General features: G+C 32.5%; 2 protein-coding genes across 9 annotated transcripts; one reads left to right on the forward strand and one right to left on the reverse strand.

Moving 5' to 3' along the window:
- Nucleotides 1-1,732: 1,732 nt before the first annotated feature.
- Nucleotides 1,733-11,048, reverse strand: LOC111288554 (uncharacterized). 7 transcript variants are annotated; one of them, XM_089759418.1, is made up of 11 exons: nt 10,751-11,011; nt 6,795-9,553; nt 6,646-6,708; nt 4,715-6,056; nt 4,269-4,618; nt 4,010-4,189; nt 3,243-3,403; nt 3,043-3,134; nt 2,857-2,970; nt 2,053-2,092; nt 1,733-1,870 (listed from the first exon to the last, which is right to left on the reverse strand). In XM_089759418.1, exons 1-9 carry the CDS (start codon nt 10,902-10,904, stop codon nt 2,930-2,932), a joined length of 5,142 nt encoding a protein of 1,713 aa, XP_089615544.1. In that variant the 5' UTR covers nt 10,905-11,011; the 3' UTR covers nt 1,733-1,870; nt 2,053-2,092; nt 2,857-2,929. The 7 variants fall into 7 exon arrangements, with proteins under 7 accessions (XP_089615544.1, XP_089615541.1, XP_089615543.1 ...); XM_089759415.1 differs by having other exon boundaries at nt 1,755-1,870; nt 2,053-2,086; XM_089759417.1 differs by having other exon boundaries at nt 1,868-2,086.
- A 786-nt stretch (nt 11,049-11,834) lies between these two features.
- LOC111288175 (nicotinamide/nicotinic acid mononucleotide adenylyltransferase-like) lies at nt 11,835-15,261 on the forward strand. 2 transcript variants are annotated; one of them, XM_022878949.2, is made up of 9 exons: nt 11,835-12,049; nt 12,154-12,230; nt 12,318-12,403; nt 12,924-13,007; nt 13,157-13,241; nt 13,922-14,001; nt 14,418-14,519; nt 14,807-14,865; nt 14,971-15,261. In XM_022878949.2, exons 1-9 carry the CDS (start codon nt 12,000-12,002, stop codon nt 15,071-15,073), a joined length of 726 nt encoding a protein of 241 aa, XP_022734684.1. In that variant the 5' UTR covers nt 11,835-11,999; the 3' UTR covers nt 15,074-15,261. The 2 variants fall into 2 exon arrangements, with proteins under 2 accessions (XP_022734684.1, XP_022734683.1); XM_022878948.2 differs by lacking the exon at nt 11,835-12,049 and having other exon boundaries at nt 12,070-12,230.
- The last annotated feature ends 193 nt before the right edge of the window (nt 15,262-15,454 follow it).

The following is a 15,454-nucleotide window of genomic DNA, read 5'->3' on the forward strand; positions in this document are numbered from 1 at the left end:
GTAAATATAAATATTTTTGTATTATAATTTATGTAAATTTATTAAATATAAAATATGTTTTTTAATATTTATAAAAATTATATATAATTTTTATTAAAATTTAAATTATACAAATTTTTTTATATTTTTATATCTTAGATCCAAACTTATATTTGGTAGGGGTTTTCAAAAGTGACCGTTTTCAAGGTGGGTGGGGGCTTGTTAATAGATTATGGACTGTGCATTCTGATCAATTATTATTATTTATTAGAATTATTTCTGCCACAGCCACGTGAATAAATTTGATTCCTTTAACCAAGTTCACATTTGACCCAATAATGATGATAGGCTGACCCCACAAATATAAAATTAATGGGGTTGGAATTGAAATTGCAAAATAATATATTTATTATTAAATTTATAATTTGTTCATTTACAGATTTACTCAATAACTTAAATTCAAACAACACTTTTTTATATAAAAAATAAGATGATATATAATTTTATTTTCAATTCTAAAATGATATTTTTAAAGGAATGAATTGCCAAATTTATATGAGTGAAACAAAGTTTTTAAAATGGAAAATGATTAGAAAAGGATTAAACAATTTGGACCCGATATCCTTAAATCCTTCATCCCATGAATGAATAATAATGATGCTAAATTCTAGTGGAGGATTTAATTTTTTTTAGAAGAGTATTTACTTATAATATATATAAAAATTTATTAATAAATTTTTAAATTTCACCCATGTAAATGATGTTCAAAATTTTTTTTTTAAGATGTTCATTGAAAGGTCTTTTATAAATTTTATTTTTAAAATTTTAAAATATCTAAAAAAGATAAGTGTCTAGCATAAAATTTTCTTTTAAATTTTTTTATTTTTTTATTTTTGGTTATCTAGAGTTAATTATTTGTGTATTTATATTATATAAAATATTAAAATTTATATATTTATATTATATTTTATATAAAAATTATATGTTATATTTTATATTAATTAAAAATATAAAATATATTTTTATTTTATTAAATTTAAAAATAATATATAAAACTATTGTCACACTTTTTTCGTACCATATTAAACTGTTACGTCTGACAGCCCATTATAATGTAAATCTGTCACCGCTAAATTCCATGAGAAGTACTTACTTCAAGGTGGACCTTTTGGGCGGTGATTTGAAAAAGATTTGGGCTTGGAATGTCAAACTTTACAGCTTTTTGGGTGAATTGCAGACCCTCTAAGAATTTTTTAATTATATATATGGAATCTAACGGCAACATAGAAAATGGATCACAACGTAGAAAATGAAAATCCTAATTGCAATAGCATTTTCACGTCATGGAGCCGTTACAGAAATACACAATTTGTCCCCTACATATATGGGACACAATTTCTTAAATTTAAAATTGAATCTAAATTTAACAATTCGTCTATTTGAATTATTTTTTATTATATATAAATTTTACCGTATTTTTTATTTAATATGATTAAATTTATTGTATTATTAGTTAAATTTAAATATCAATTTTAATAAAATTTATTTAAAATAAATTTCTTATTAAATTTTTTTAGTAACTTCAGTAATTTTTTTTTAATTGTAGCTGTCATAACTTTATTATTAATTTTAATTTCACCAAAATTAATCTTATCATTCATTTAAATAAAATTATATTGTTTCAACCTTTTTGTCTGCAAAACTTTATTGCATTTTACGAACAGGTACAAAAGTTATTAAAAAGATCAAATACCTCTTAAATTTATAAGATACTTCTGGGCTTCAAATTCTAGGAATTGCTATCAGCCAGGATGATGGAAGCAGTGTTTATGGAGGGATTGAGAACTGGGACAAAACTTACTTTGGATTACTTGCTGCAGCTTCAATGGCGCTGAGTTATTGAGTTGAATTATGTCATTGAACAATAAGAGGGTTAGACAACAGCCATTAACATTGGCAACTTCGAATTTATAAGCTCTTAGCTGTTAGCAGTTAGGATATACATCATTTGCTACATTTTTGGCAATCTTCAGCAAAGCAAAAGAAATGTTGGAATCAGTAATCAGTAATCACCTGTTCTTAGTCTTCCAGAAAGTCTCTGTTGACTCTGCCACTAAAAGCAAATATTCATTAGAATATTTCAAGTAGAAATAACAACGAGACGAGAGGGTTTTTCTTCGTTTTGAACTCAATTTAACTATATATAATAAAAATTTGATTCGATATTAAAATATTATTTTTAATATTTAATCCAATCATATTTAAATATGCATAAAATTTTAATTGACCTAATTTTATTTGAAATTAATAAAATATTTTATTAAATAAAATAATATTTTTAATATAAATATAAAATTAAATAAATTATAAAAATATTATATATATAAGGTCGAAGAGGGATGAGTTTGCTTAAAACCTAACTCCAACTTATTTAAAAATAAAAATTTTAATTAAAAAAAAAAATTTAATTCTATAAGGTCGAGTAAAGTCAAAACCTGATGAATTCAGAATGGATTACCAACCCCAATTTCAAGCCATGAAGAAAATGACAGACATAACTCACTTGAATGGAGAATATCTATAGATAAACCGACAATTCTGTGTGTTCATCTTATGTAAAATATAAAAATTGCATGATGTACAAAAAAAATGAAATATATATATTTTTTATTAAACTCTTATATGATTTTTGTTAAAATTTTAAATCATATATATATTTTTAATCATTTTTGTGTGATATCATTGTTTTAAATTGTCAATTCTATCCATGGAGGTTCGGTTTTTATAAATTGGTAGTTGCCTCAGCATGTGATTTAGGCCTACACTAGTTACCGATCCCAAGAAGATAAGGCCAGTGAAACTGAAGAGACAGTGTACCTTTATATCCTAAGCAAGAGCTCTCATTGAGTCAGCAGAAGATACAATGGTTTTCAAAACTGTACCATCCAATTTAACTGGCACGATTTTGCTGGAGCTTTCTTGGCAAGAGAACTATGAAAGAAAATACTTCTTAGTTCAACAGCAAATGACATAGTATAGATTTAACAGTTTGTACAATATCACCTTGAGCAATACTGAGAAAGCTTTCTGGGGGGAATATTATTTCTGGATCCACTTTTTGCTGGGAAGTGACAACTAGAGCAACATGATTTTTGCTGCAAAAGTCACCAAGAGTCAAAGACTGGTTTTCTGGAACAAAGAGCTGAAAACATCTTAAGCTGGAATTGGAAACTTATTTTAGGATGAAAATTTGAGTTACATACCTGGCCCATGAAGGAATAAATTTGCTATTGGGTTCATCAACATCTTCTTCTTCTTCTTCATCGTCCGAAACTTTGTATGGAGAAATATCATATGATTGTTCCTGGCTTGTATCTGCAATCAGGCTATTGCTCTCTGTTGCTCTATCCATGGTGCTCATTACCTGAGAAAGGTCAAGTCTCCACATGAGGCTCTAATGAAAAATATTTGACAACCATTGAAATTAGCACAAGAAATGCCCAAGAGATGGTTTCAGTTAAAGTGGAATCAATATAGCAAAATATATAAGCCTTGAATAAAGGAGTAATCGTCTTTAGTCTCCTTGATGTCACAAAACATTGCAACAAAGAGATGCATAAATCTGTTTGAAAGGTGTCGCAGTTGAATCCTAAAGGTCCATTTCATTAGTTTGTTGCAGCACAGCTGCTGTCAAGCTTTTCATAACAATTCTCCTTAAGTTGGACTCTCGTAAGAAAATCTCATTTCAATTGCAGATGTCGCTTTTTTTTAGTGTACACGTACTATTCTCACTGAAAACTGAGAGAATACTTGAGCACTTCATGCATAAGGCTTAACATTGTCTGATCAAAAAGCTTTTCAGATAGTTTAACGATGAAGAGACATAGCATTTATAGTTTAATATAGCAGTAATACTGAGAGGAACTCTTAAAATTCCTTTGATTTAAGCCAAAGAAGGGATAATATCTTGACGATAAATGACTTTTCCAAAAATAAAGATCTGAAAAGTATGGTGCTAAAAGAACTTTACCTTTGCATTATAATCTTCAATGGCTGTGCTAGCTTTTCCAGCATCATAAGTTGAAACAACCGCTGCACTAAATTCCATCTCTGAAATTGTTCCTTCATTCTCGCCTGGTATTTCGTTTTGCATTTTCTCATGCTTCACTGCTTCATCATTAGGAACCTTCATTGTTTGTGCTCTCTCATCCTGAAGCAGATATCGACAATTAATGCCATTCAAGAAAGATTTAAGAACAAAACCTTGTTTACAGCACCAGTGGGTTTACCGGAGCTTGGCACTTCTTTTCTTTCTCATCCTTCTTTGCACATAACTTTTCAACAGGAGCACGCTGTTGCCTCCGTACATCCTCCATACGCTTTCGTTTTCTTTCTTTTTCCAACCTTTCTTCTTCTTCCCTCTGTCTCTTCTTTGCAGCCAAATCAGCCTCTTTTTTCTTTCGCTCTTCTTCTTTCTTTTTCTTCTCATGCTCCAACTGCCTCAAATTTTCTTGCTCCAACCTCGCTCGTTCAAGTTTCAAGGCCTCCTTCTTCATCTTACGATCATTCTCTTTCTTTTCTGCAAGTTTCTTTGCAGCTTCAGCAGCCTCCAGAGCCTTCACTTTAACATCTCTCTTCCCTAAAAGGAATTAAAGATAACTTAAAGCATCTGCATAATCTACACGTAATACAGCTTTCATAAAATGCTAGGGAGAAGTGAAAAAAAAATGATTACCAGTGATAATAGAAGCTGCTTGTTTTTGCTGAACAATTGGAATGAACGAAGTGACATTTGAAACTATATTATTGACCTTTGACTCCTTTTGTGAGAAATTTGGCCCACCTTTTCGCAGACTGGTTTTCTCAGATAGTTTTGGTTTACTGAACCTATTACGAAGTGATTCACTTGCCCTTTTGGTACCATTTTCCCCTGGTAGTATACTCTGGTTCTCTTTCAATTTCTTTGTATCTCTCCTCTTGCTGCCATTGTGTTTCTTAACCTTTTGCTTGATCCCATTCTCAGCCCCAGTGAAGCTGTAGGCTGTGTTCACAGAGTCCAGACTATCTCTAACAGTAAATTTTTCAGCTCCAGAAACTGGTGCAGGAATGTTTGGACATTCCCTAATCTCGGCAAGTGGTTCCCTTGTGACAGAGCAAGTCACAACTTCCAAAGCAGTGCCTTCCTGAAATGCATCAACCACCTCGTCTGTGTTCTCATTTTCTTCATTAATGCAGGGAAGCTCTGGATTTAGGCTACTTTGCTTCTCTGAAGTACCAGAGTTTGATGGAATTCTATCCCAGAGCTTCCCAACAGGTGAAAGATAAGGTTTCTTTACATCTCCAGTAACTTGAGAACTAGAAAATGGCAAGCAATCAGAAAAGTATTCTCCTACAAAAGTATGGTTCATATCCTCCCCGAAGCAACTGGTGCTAACTTTAAGTTGACCTTTTCTATTATCATTTTCGGGAAGGGTGCTCCTCAGTTCCATGCATTCTAGAAGTCCATTGGGAACAGACTGGTAAAGATCAGTTGTTCGATGCAATCTATATGTGGTTGGAAATTGGGACAATGGTGTATGGATGCAAGCAGACTTGCAAAGCTTCTCCAGAAGGCTAGCACGTTCTATTGTAGTCTTTGGAAGGCCCAACTTATCAAAGCTAATTCCATCTCCACCAACGCATATTTGTCCACTGTCTGTCTGCATAATGAACCCCTCAATTTCTGGTCTGCTTTCATCAGCATTGATCAAGTCTGTAGGTGGTTGACACGGAGAACTAGAGGGACAAGTTGAAAACTCACCATCTTCTCCAGGTTGAGATTTGCTTTCTTTCTTGCTCCTTTCATCACAAGTCAAACGTTCAATATTTCCACATTCTGATTTATCCCCAACATTCAACAAAATTTGGTTCTCATCTGCAGTGCAGTTCCTTGTTGAACCAAATATAATGCTGGATGAATCTACTGCTCTTGTTTTCTCTGCTGAGTGATCTTCAAAATTTTCAAGGGTCTCTTGGGGCAAACTCGAGATAGAAGGGGTGTTTTCATTTCTGTCCCTCTCTTTCCAAGTACATTTCCCCTGGCAAGCACAATAATAAGACATTCGCTTAGATAAAAACTGTTCTCTGGCAAATAGGAAAGCAACCTGTGCAATTATAAATAATCTGTTCCAGATATGTAAATATGCTACCTATGAAATGGCGATATAAAAGACCAGTAAAGAATATGCAACCTTCTAATAGTAACTGAGTTCAAAATAATATAGGCACAAAGCAAAAGAAATGATCAAGAATTTCAGATCAATTAGAAGAGAGATTAAGAGGAAAACTAGCAATCAATGGCAACCATCTATTGAGATTAACACTGTAAGTCTAAGCATAGCTGCTATCCTGATGACTTGGGAATGGCTGTGAAATCTTTTGCCTCCTAAAGTTTTTCACCAATTCAAGAGTAACCTCTTAAGAGGTAGTAGTATCATTGAAATTAACAGATAAGTTTAACTTAGTCAGTCGTTTTCATGACAAAGGTAAAAGTTAGTGAAAGTGTAAGCATTTTATAAAAGGAAGATAAAGTATATGAAATCAGTATCACATTGGAAATCCTAGTTATTAAAATAATAAGGAATTAAAACCAAAGGAAGATTCAGATCCGCCCATTATGTAACATACCGCATTCTGATCTTTTTCATCAACCAGAGACTTATTGCTATTTAATTGCAGAACATATTCCTCCTGAGATACGGAATAAGTGCTGAGATTTAAGATATGCTTTGGATTATCTTATCTAAAACTCAGTAAATACACTCAATTGGCTTTACCTTCAAGCTTAATGACAAAGACAGGGAATTACTTTGTTGACCATCAGTCTTCCTCCGCTTATGAGGCCATGAACCCACATTGGAGCCAGAATGTCTACCCAGCTGTAATGACTGAATTGCAACCTTATTTTCACTGAACTTTGCATGTGCGTGATCTAGAACTGAATCAACGCCATCAGCAATACATCTTCCCATTGAGTCTGCATTTCGATTATGAGAAGGACTTGACACCGTTTTCTGTTCCACAGAATGACCTTTAGTTTCTTCAATTAGTGCAGCACAAGGATGCTCAATTGCATCACTGGAAGTTACATCTGCTTTCCTTAGCAACGCAGGGCTACAAAATCCAGAGAAATAAATATTTGCTGAAATTGTAGGACCACAACATTCATCAGCATTAACATTACTTGCTTCTGGGACTGGCATTACAGATTTTACTACTTCAAGCTTCTCATAATCCTTCTCAAAGACATAATCCATCCCTGTATCAGTGTTTAAACTTGAAGTTCTACCTGGTCCAGAAGTCTTATTCAAATTTGTTCCAGACAGTTTCTCTTCTTTACTAAAAGTTTCTCGCTCGTCTGGGAACTGCTTTTCAAGGGATGAGTTGTATTTTCCTTGGTAGTGCACAGAACTTACTTCATCCAACTTATCTGCAGAAGGAAGTGGTGTAAGAGGCTTTTTCTCCAATGATTTGATCACTTCTTCACTCTCCGATACAAGACAAGAAGCTTCATTCAAAGTGGGCTCTCCCAAATCATCACAATCAAGTTGCCTGGGCATCACCATCTTAGCAGATGCAGAGTGTGGGTTTGTTCCTATGACTTCCATCTCAACTCTTCCACACCTATTCATTGACTTTGCAAGAGGAGGACCGTTAGCACCATCCAAGTTAGATGCAGAACCAGCTGAAAGAGTCTCAACTAAATCATCAGAATCTGTATTAGTGTCTGCTACAATCACATCACATTGATTCAAGTCAGCCAGACCACTGTCATCGGCACAAATCTGGGAATTTGCTTGAGCGCCAGAAACTTCCTTAAGTTCAACTCCTTCAGACCTGTCTGATGACTTTAAGTATGGGGACCTTTTGGAAGCTTTTGATTTGGACCGTGTAACTTCATACTCCAGAGTATTAGAGGAATTGACAGGTTTAAACAAATTTGTACTACGATTAGCTTTTGACCTGGTTCTACCATCATTATGTTGATCTACAACAGCATTCTCTTTTGTTTTGTTGTCACTTGTTTTGGCCTTTATCCCACAACTTTGATCGGTGATGTCAGAAAGCTTAATCAACTCCTTAAGATCATTAGCATGGCAGGGCTGTATTGATTTACAGATGCCATCATCCATGCTCCTATTGGGACAGCTATCCAGCTTTAAATGTTTATTCACACAGTTATGCTGTTGGCTAGAACTTCTGGATCTAGTTAATCTTCCTTGATAAACATTGTTTTCCTTTTCCTTGCTTCGGTGGTGTCTTGCTTTCCTAGAACCACAACTTTCATCAGAGATAACAGTAGGCTTTACCAATTCCAATAACTCATCGACAACATTAGGCTGTTGTTTTGATTCGCTGATGGATTCTATAAGCATATTGCCATCACACTTTGCAACATCAGAACTTTTTCCTGCACATGAAAGCCCATTTACAGACTTGGGAGATTGTACAGAACTTCTAGATCTTGTGATCCTACAAGAGTAAATATTTTCACCCCTTTCCTTGCTCTGGCATTGACCTCTTTCTTTCTTTGCTACCACACAAGTAACAATATTATCAACTGGTTTGACAAATCGCAATAACGCAGCAGCAGTCTCAGGCTGTAGTCTTGATTTGTTAATGGATTCTTTGAGCATAATACCATTTGCAACAGGAAAAATCTTCCCTGCACTTGTTGGACTGTTGACAGACCTTGGAGGTTGAACTGAACTTCTTGACCTTGTGATTCTACCGGAGTAAATATCTTCAACCCTACCCTTGTTCCTGCATTGACCTCTTTCTTCATTTTTCACTGCATAACTGACAGTATTACGAACAGGTTTGACAAATTTTGATTCCAGTAACTCATGAACACCATCAGGCTGTTGACTTGATTTGCTGATGGATTCCTCGAGCATCATACCATCCTGCTTTGCAACAAAAGAAGTGTTGCCTGCACGTGAAGGCCCACTCACAGACTTGGAAGGTTCGATAGAACTTCCTGATCCTGTGACTCTACCAGAGAAAACATTGTCACTCCTTTCCTTGCTTCTGCATTGCCCTCTTTCTTCCTTTCCCACCACACAACTCACAACATTATCACCAGATGTGATCAATTCCAACTTATCCAAAGGGTCAGACAGTAAAGAAGCAATCTTAGACCCTTTGTTTTGACTACTGCCAGCATCAACATTCTTTTCAAAACTCTCAATATTTTTACATGATTTCGCACTATTTCGGTGCTCTAAAGCCCGTTGCCTAGACTTAGATCTCTGGATTCTTGCCAGAGATAAACCAGGGTCAGGACAAATATCTGAGGTCATCCCATCTCTACAATCTTGAGGAGGAGAAGTAGCACTAGGATCAAGCTCAACAGCTTTGCCAGAAAGCCACTGATCTAAGCCTTCATTGGAAGCATCAATCCGGGAGCATAAAACATGGGGTAACTGCACATTATCTGTTGTAACAACTGGCTGTTGGAACAGAGAACAGTAAGGAATGGAGGGTTGGGGATGTGGAAGTAAGAGTCCTGAGATACGATCTTCCTTATTCAATTCTGCAATTAAAAAGCAGACATTTCCTTATTTAAAAATCCATTAAACCAACTGATAACAAATACGAGACGCATAATTAAAGTACTTGCTTAATTAGGTTCCAAAATCGAAATGCAATCAAGAATTCAAATGAAAAGAAGACCCTTTTTTTGGCCAAAAATAAAAAGATCACTTTGATAAATGAATTTTGAACAAAGAAAAATTTTCAAAAACTAATTCAAGTTTATGTACTTGAAAGCAGGAAAAAAAAATCTTGAAATGAAGGAAACAATCCTGCAAACATTTTCTATTCTACGTAGAATCAGGAGTGATACCATTTCAGTTTGGATTGAATTGGATTAAATTTTTTAGATAATATATAAAATTTTAAAATTCGATTTAAATTCAAAATGAATTTTCGTAGTATTAAAACTAAATCAAATTATATAAGTTCTATTCAGTTAATTGATTTTTTAAATTTAAATTTTTTATTTTTTATATATTATTTTAATATATTTAAACAAATTTAAATATAAAATAATTATTTTTATTTAATAAAAATTTAAAATATATATAAAAACTAATAAAAATATATAATTTGGTTCAATTTATTTTTTTTTTCATTTTTTATTTTTTGATTTGAATCTAATGTATATATTTAATATTTGAATTTAATCTAAATGAAATAAAAAAATTAATCCAAATCAATCCGAATGCTATAATTTCAAATAGATTTTTTCTTTTTTTCATTTTTTTCTCACCACTACGTAGAACTAAGCATTAAATCAAAATTATTGAAGTAATTAAAAGGTAAAATCCAAACACTAATCGAATATTTGAATTTCAAACAAATTCAAAGAAGGAATTCCATGAAGAAATTAAAGACGCCATTGCTAAAGAACACGTCAAATTGATTATGTAAAATAATAAAAAAAAAAACCCGAAAGAATCGAAAGAAGAAGAAATTTAACGATTTCAACGGAGAAGAATCAAATCTCAGCATTAATAAGTAAACTAAAACCACATTATCTCCAAGAAATTGTTGAAATGAATTAAAAAGGAAGAAATGAGAAATGTAAAGCTGAAAAAAGAGAGGAGAAGGAGATCACTGTACCGGTAATCTAAAATATGACATAATGACATTACATGAATATGATATGAAAAATGGATACCAATATTTTAACAACAAGAATACACAGTTCAGCAGGTCTAGAGATTACCGGAGGGAGAAGCGGAGAGGAGCCAAGGTGGAGGAATGAAGCCATCGATGAGACACTTGCTGGCGAGGTGTTGATCGAAGAGAAGGATTTGCTGCTTCGCGTGGTCGATTATTCGATTCTTCCTCTCGAAGATCTGAATCAACACCTTCTCCATCGTCGACGTTTCTCTTCTTCTTCAATGGCCGCGATTTTCCATCTACAGCAAAAGAAAGGACAAAGAAAAAAAATGGAGTTTTTTCGATTCTTTGAGAGAGAAAGAACGGCGCAGAGATGAGCGCGGCTCTCGAATTTGAAATTCAGGGGTGAATCTGATAATTTCTCGACTTTCAGTGGCAAAGTAGGTATTTCAGAAGTATATTGACTTCTACGACGTCGTTTTATAGCTCCTTTAAAAAAAAAAATTTAAATTCGATAATTTTAAATAAAATAAGTGACATGATAAAAAAAATTTGTGAAAGGAACACAATTTAAAATTTAATAAAAATTATATATAATTTGTTAAAAATTAAAAAATTATTTTTTATTTAGTGTATTAAAATTAAAGGTGTAATTGAGTTAAATCAATATAGTTAAAAAGTCGAATTCAAATTTAATTCCAAATTAATTATTTGATACTTAACTTGAATCAATTTTCAAATTTAAATTCAGTTCGATATAAAAATTAAATTACTTAAACCAGCTCGATTAAATTCTTTAATCAAATAAAAAAATTTGATTCCTATGCTCGATTTTAAATTCAATTATTTGTATTTAAATTTGATATTAAACTCAAATTTAAATTGATAAATATAAATATAAATAAAATTATAATTTTTAATTAAAATAATTAAAATATATAAATTTAATTAAATTTATGAATTACTCGAATCAAATATTATAAAATTTAAATTTACATTGTTTGATAAATTAAAGTATTTAAATTTAAAATCAATTCAATAATAATCAACTTAAATTCAAATTTTTTAAAAGCTAAATCTAAATAGCGGATAAATATTGGTATATTATTTACATTCTTTCCAAAAGTGAATTGCAACAAACGTGAAATAAACTAATAAACGAAAAGTCTGTCACAAACAACGCCGCTTAAAGTCAATTTACGTCAGGTATACGACGTCGTTATTGACACGGGAGATAATCAACAACTCCTCCCCTCTTTTCCTCTCTGCGTTTTCTTCGACTATAGAACTCTGTTTTTTTTTTTTTTCTTCAGAATTTTATTACTAAAAATAAAACAAACCCATTACTTAAAATGGAAATCCCGTTGCCTTTGGATAAACTTTCTCTTCCACCAATACCCAAGTTAGTTCCTTTCCTTTCCCTTTTTTTTTGAATCAATTCTCTTATTTTTCAATGCAAATTACTAATTTTATTAAAATAATTTCTTTTTTTTTTAATGATCAAAGTGGAGATAAAATTAATGTAGTTTTAGTAGCCACTGGAAGCTTCAATCCTCCTACTTTGATGCACTTACGCATGTTTGGTAAGTTTTTATTTTATTTTTCTTTTTTTATTAGTTTATTTTTTATTTTTCTTTTTTTTATTTATTTTGATATTGTTTTATGGTTAGAACTGGCTAGAGATGCGTTGAATTCAGATGGGTTTTGTGTTATAGGAGGCTATATGTCACCTGTTAATGATGCATACAAGAAAAAGGTTAATCTTTTTTATACTTCACTGAATTGTTAATGATAGATCTACAAAATTTTAAAATATTAAATTGTTAATGATAGATTTCTGTTTGTTTATATTCGTTTATTAAGCTTAACAAACGAAAAGAACATTTCAAGGGTCGTCAATTGAAGGAACAAATCATGAATATAACAAATTTCATTCATATTCAGATCGTGTACATTCGAGAGGGTAAACGAACAAAGTATTCGTAGAACATTGCGTGAACAAGCTTGGTTTACGTTCATTTATGTTTATTTATTAAGTTTAACAAATGATCACAAATAATAGTTCTGGGTTTGTTAGTTCAACAAACAAATCATGAACATAGCAAAATTCATTCATGTGCGGTTTGTTTACACTCCTAACAATTGGTGTATAGAATAATAACCCGAAAACAAAGAAATTAATGGATACTGGCAACAGTGTATCTATCGGAGTTTATATGTGCTATGTTGTTCTATAGTTATATACAACAATTGAGTAGCTTTGACTGATGATGCAGGGCCTTATAGCTGCAGAACATCGTAATGAGTTGTGCAATCTGGCCTGCAAAAGTTCTGAATTTGTCATGGTTGATCCTTGGGAGGTACTATTTCTCTGTCTCCAGCTTTGTTTCATTGGAAAATCCGAGTTGAATTGTAAAGAATATCGATTGCATTGCAAATTATGATTTGCCTTTGTATCTTTCCAAGCTTGTTTCTGTAACCAACTCAAATTTTTATGCTTTTTTCACAGGCAAATCAAAGCTCTTTTCAGCGCACTCTAACTGTTCTGGCTCGAGTCAAGAGCTTCCTGACTGAGGGTGGACTGATACCCAAGGGTATGTATGCAGAAAGTTATGCTTGCTTTCCTTGCTTTATAAATGTTACAGACACACAGCGATACACATAATTGATAGTTATAGACATGCATACACTTCAGTTGCAAGAGTGGGTTGATACGGGATTACATTGGATGATCTGGTTTTGTTTTCCAGGAACTGTCGCCATGATCTATCATATTAATTCAACAATTTCACTACCTTTTTATTTATCTTCCCATTTAGCTCTCCTCCTAATTAGGGGTGTCTTTGAGTCAATATACTGTAAGGCTTAAGCTCAGCTTGACTTTAAAACTCGAGGCTTGAAATTCAACTCAAGCTCTACCGGGTTTCGTTTTTTATACTCGAACTTAGCTCATAATTTAATTAAGCCACTCAAGCTCGGCTCAATTAAGCTTAGTAAAATTGTAAATATTTGCGTTAAACATTATATTTTTGTAATTTACGTTTATATATTAAAAAAATAGAAACTTAATTAGGCTCGCAAGCTCTACTTGTTACCTAAGTAGCGCGAGCTTGGCTTGAAAATAAATGAGTCGAACTCAAGTGTTTTTGAGTCGAGCCCAAATAGCTCACAAGTAGCTTGACTCGTTTACACCCTTACTCCAAATGCTGTTTATATGCAATTTCCTCATTGTCCCATGGGAGATACTAACAGCAATATCTCTGGCTTTTTGCAGAAACCCTTAAAGTCATGCTTGTTTGTGGTTCTGATTTACTTCAATCTTTCAGCATTCCTGGCTTTTGGATTCCTGAGCAGGTATATGCTTATATTAGTTTGTAGAGAAAGGATTGTAAGAAACAGTTATTCCACATCAGCATGTCATTTCCATTCAAATCATGCCACAAAATCATGTTAATGGAAAAGTTAATCATTTATTACACATCACATGCACAAGTCTGTTGAAATAAATATTTACCATTTAATTATCACATGTGATGTGTAATAAGTAGTTGACTTTTTCCAATAACATGATTACGTGGCATGGTTTGAATGGAAAGGACATATGTTGACGTAAAGTAACTGCTTCATATTCCTCCTCGTAGTTTGTATGATATAGGTGTTATTGGATTGAGGGGAGATTTAAGTTATGATTATTTGGTCCAAATTCAGTGCATACTCTAGCATAAGTTTAATCTGAAGTCACTAACCTTATGTTTTGCATCGAATTTCAGGTTCGAAGCATATGCAAAGATTATGGTGTGGTTTGCATTCGCAGAGAAGGACAAGATGTTGAAAAAATCATCAATGATGATGAAATTTTGAATGAAAACAGGGTTAGTAGAATTTCTTTGTTCTCTCCAATTTTTCACAAGAAGCAAATCAAGGTCTTAGTTCCTGGCCATTACTCTTTAGACGATTTTTGAATTTGGTTAACTCAAGAGTACTTGTGTCGTATTTATTTTGTGTCAAATATATGTAAAATAAGAAAATTATTGTATCACAATTTGTGTCGACACAGGAATAGGAAACATATTTTTTTGGTTTTCTCCAAACTCATATATGGTTTTTTGTCAAAATTTTAAACTGTACCATTTTCATATATTTTTTCGTGTTCTTTCAGGATAACATTAAAATTGTGGATGAAATTGTACCAAACCAAATCAGTTCAACTAGAGTGAGGTAAAGAGCATTAGTTATGGAGCTACTAGATACTGAACCATATATTAAACCTTATTCTCAAAGCTAATATCAATGGAGGTCTCTTGTTTTCTTCATTTGTTTCAGGGAATGTATTTCAAGAGGATTGTCTATAAAATATTTGACTGTAGATGAAGTGATTGATTATATCAGAAAACAGCACCTGTACTTGAACTCAGATGAGAAATGAAGATCAACTAACTGATCATATTCATAATTTTTAATTCTTATCTGTAAAGACCATTGATGATTAAAGCTCTGTTTATCATTAATGGAGTAATTTGTTTTCATTTGTATAGGAGCAACAATTCTAATATCTTACCAATCTGGCAGCCATTGATTGAACTGACTCTATCACTATTAGATTAAAGTTTTTAATCCTTATCTCTTTTCATCTTCCCTATCAAGGAAAGTTTAAAAATCCAATCTATAAGAATTGGTTTTCATTTGGAACATATCACCTACATTTATTATAGTGCAATTAATCAATTATAATTCAGTATTATATGAGATCCATGAAAAAGGAACTTGCTACATGTTTCCATAAATGGGTTCCAAATATTCTAGTTAC

This window comes from Durio zibethinus, chromosome 4 (assembly GCF_047325235.1).
Source record: "Durio zibethinus cultivar Kanyao isolate XHJ-2024 chromosome 4, ASM4732523v1, whole genome shotgun sequence".
Taxonomy (NCBI): Eukaryota; Viridiplantae; Streptophyta; class Magnoliopsida; order Malvales; family Malvaceae; genus Durio; species Durio zibethinus.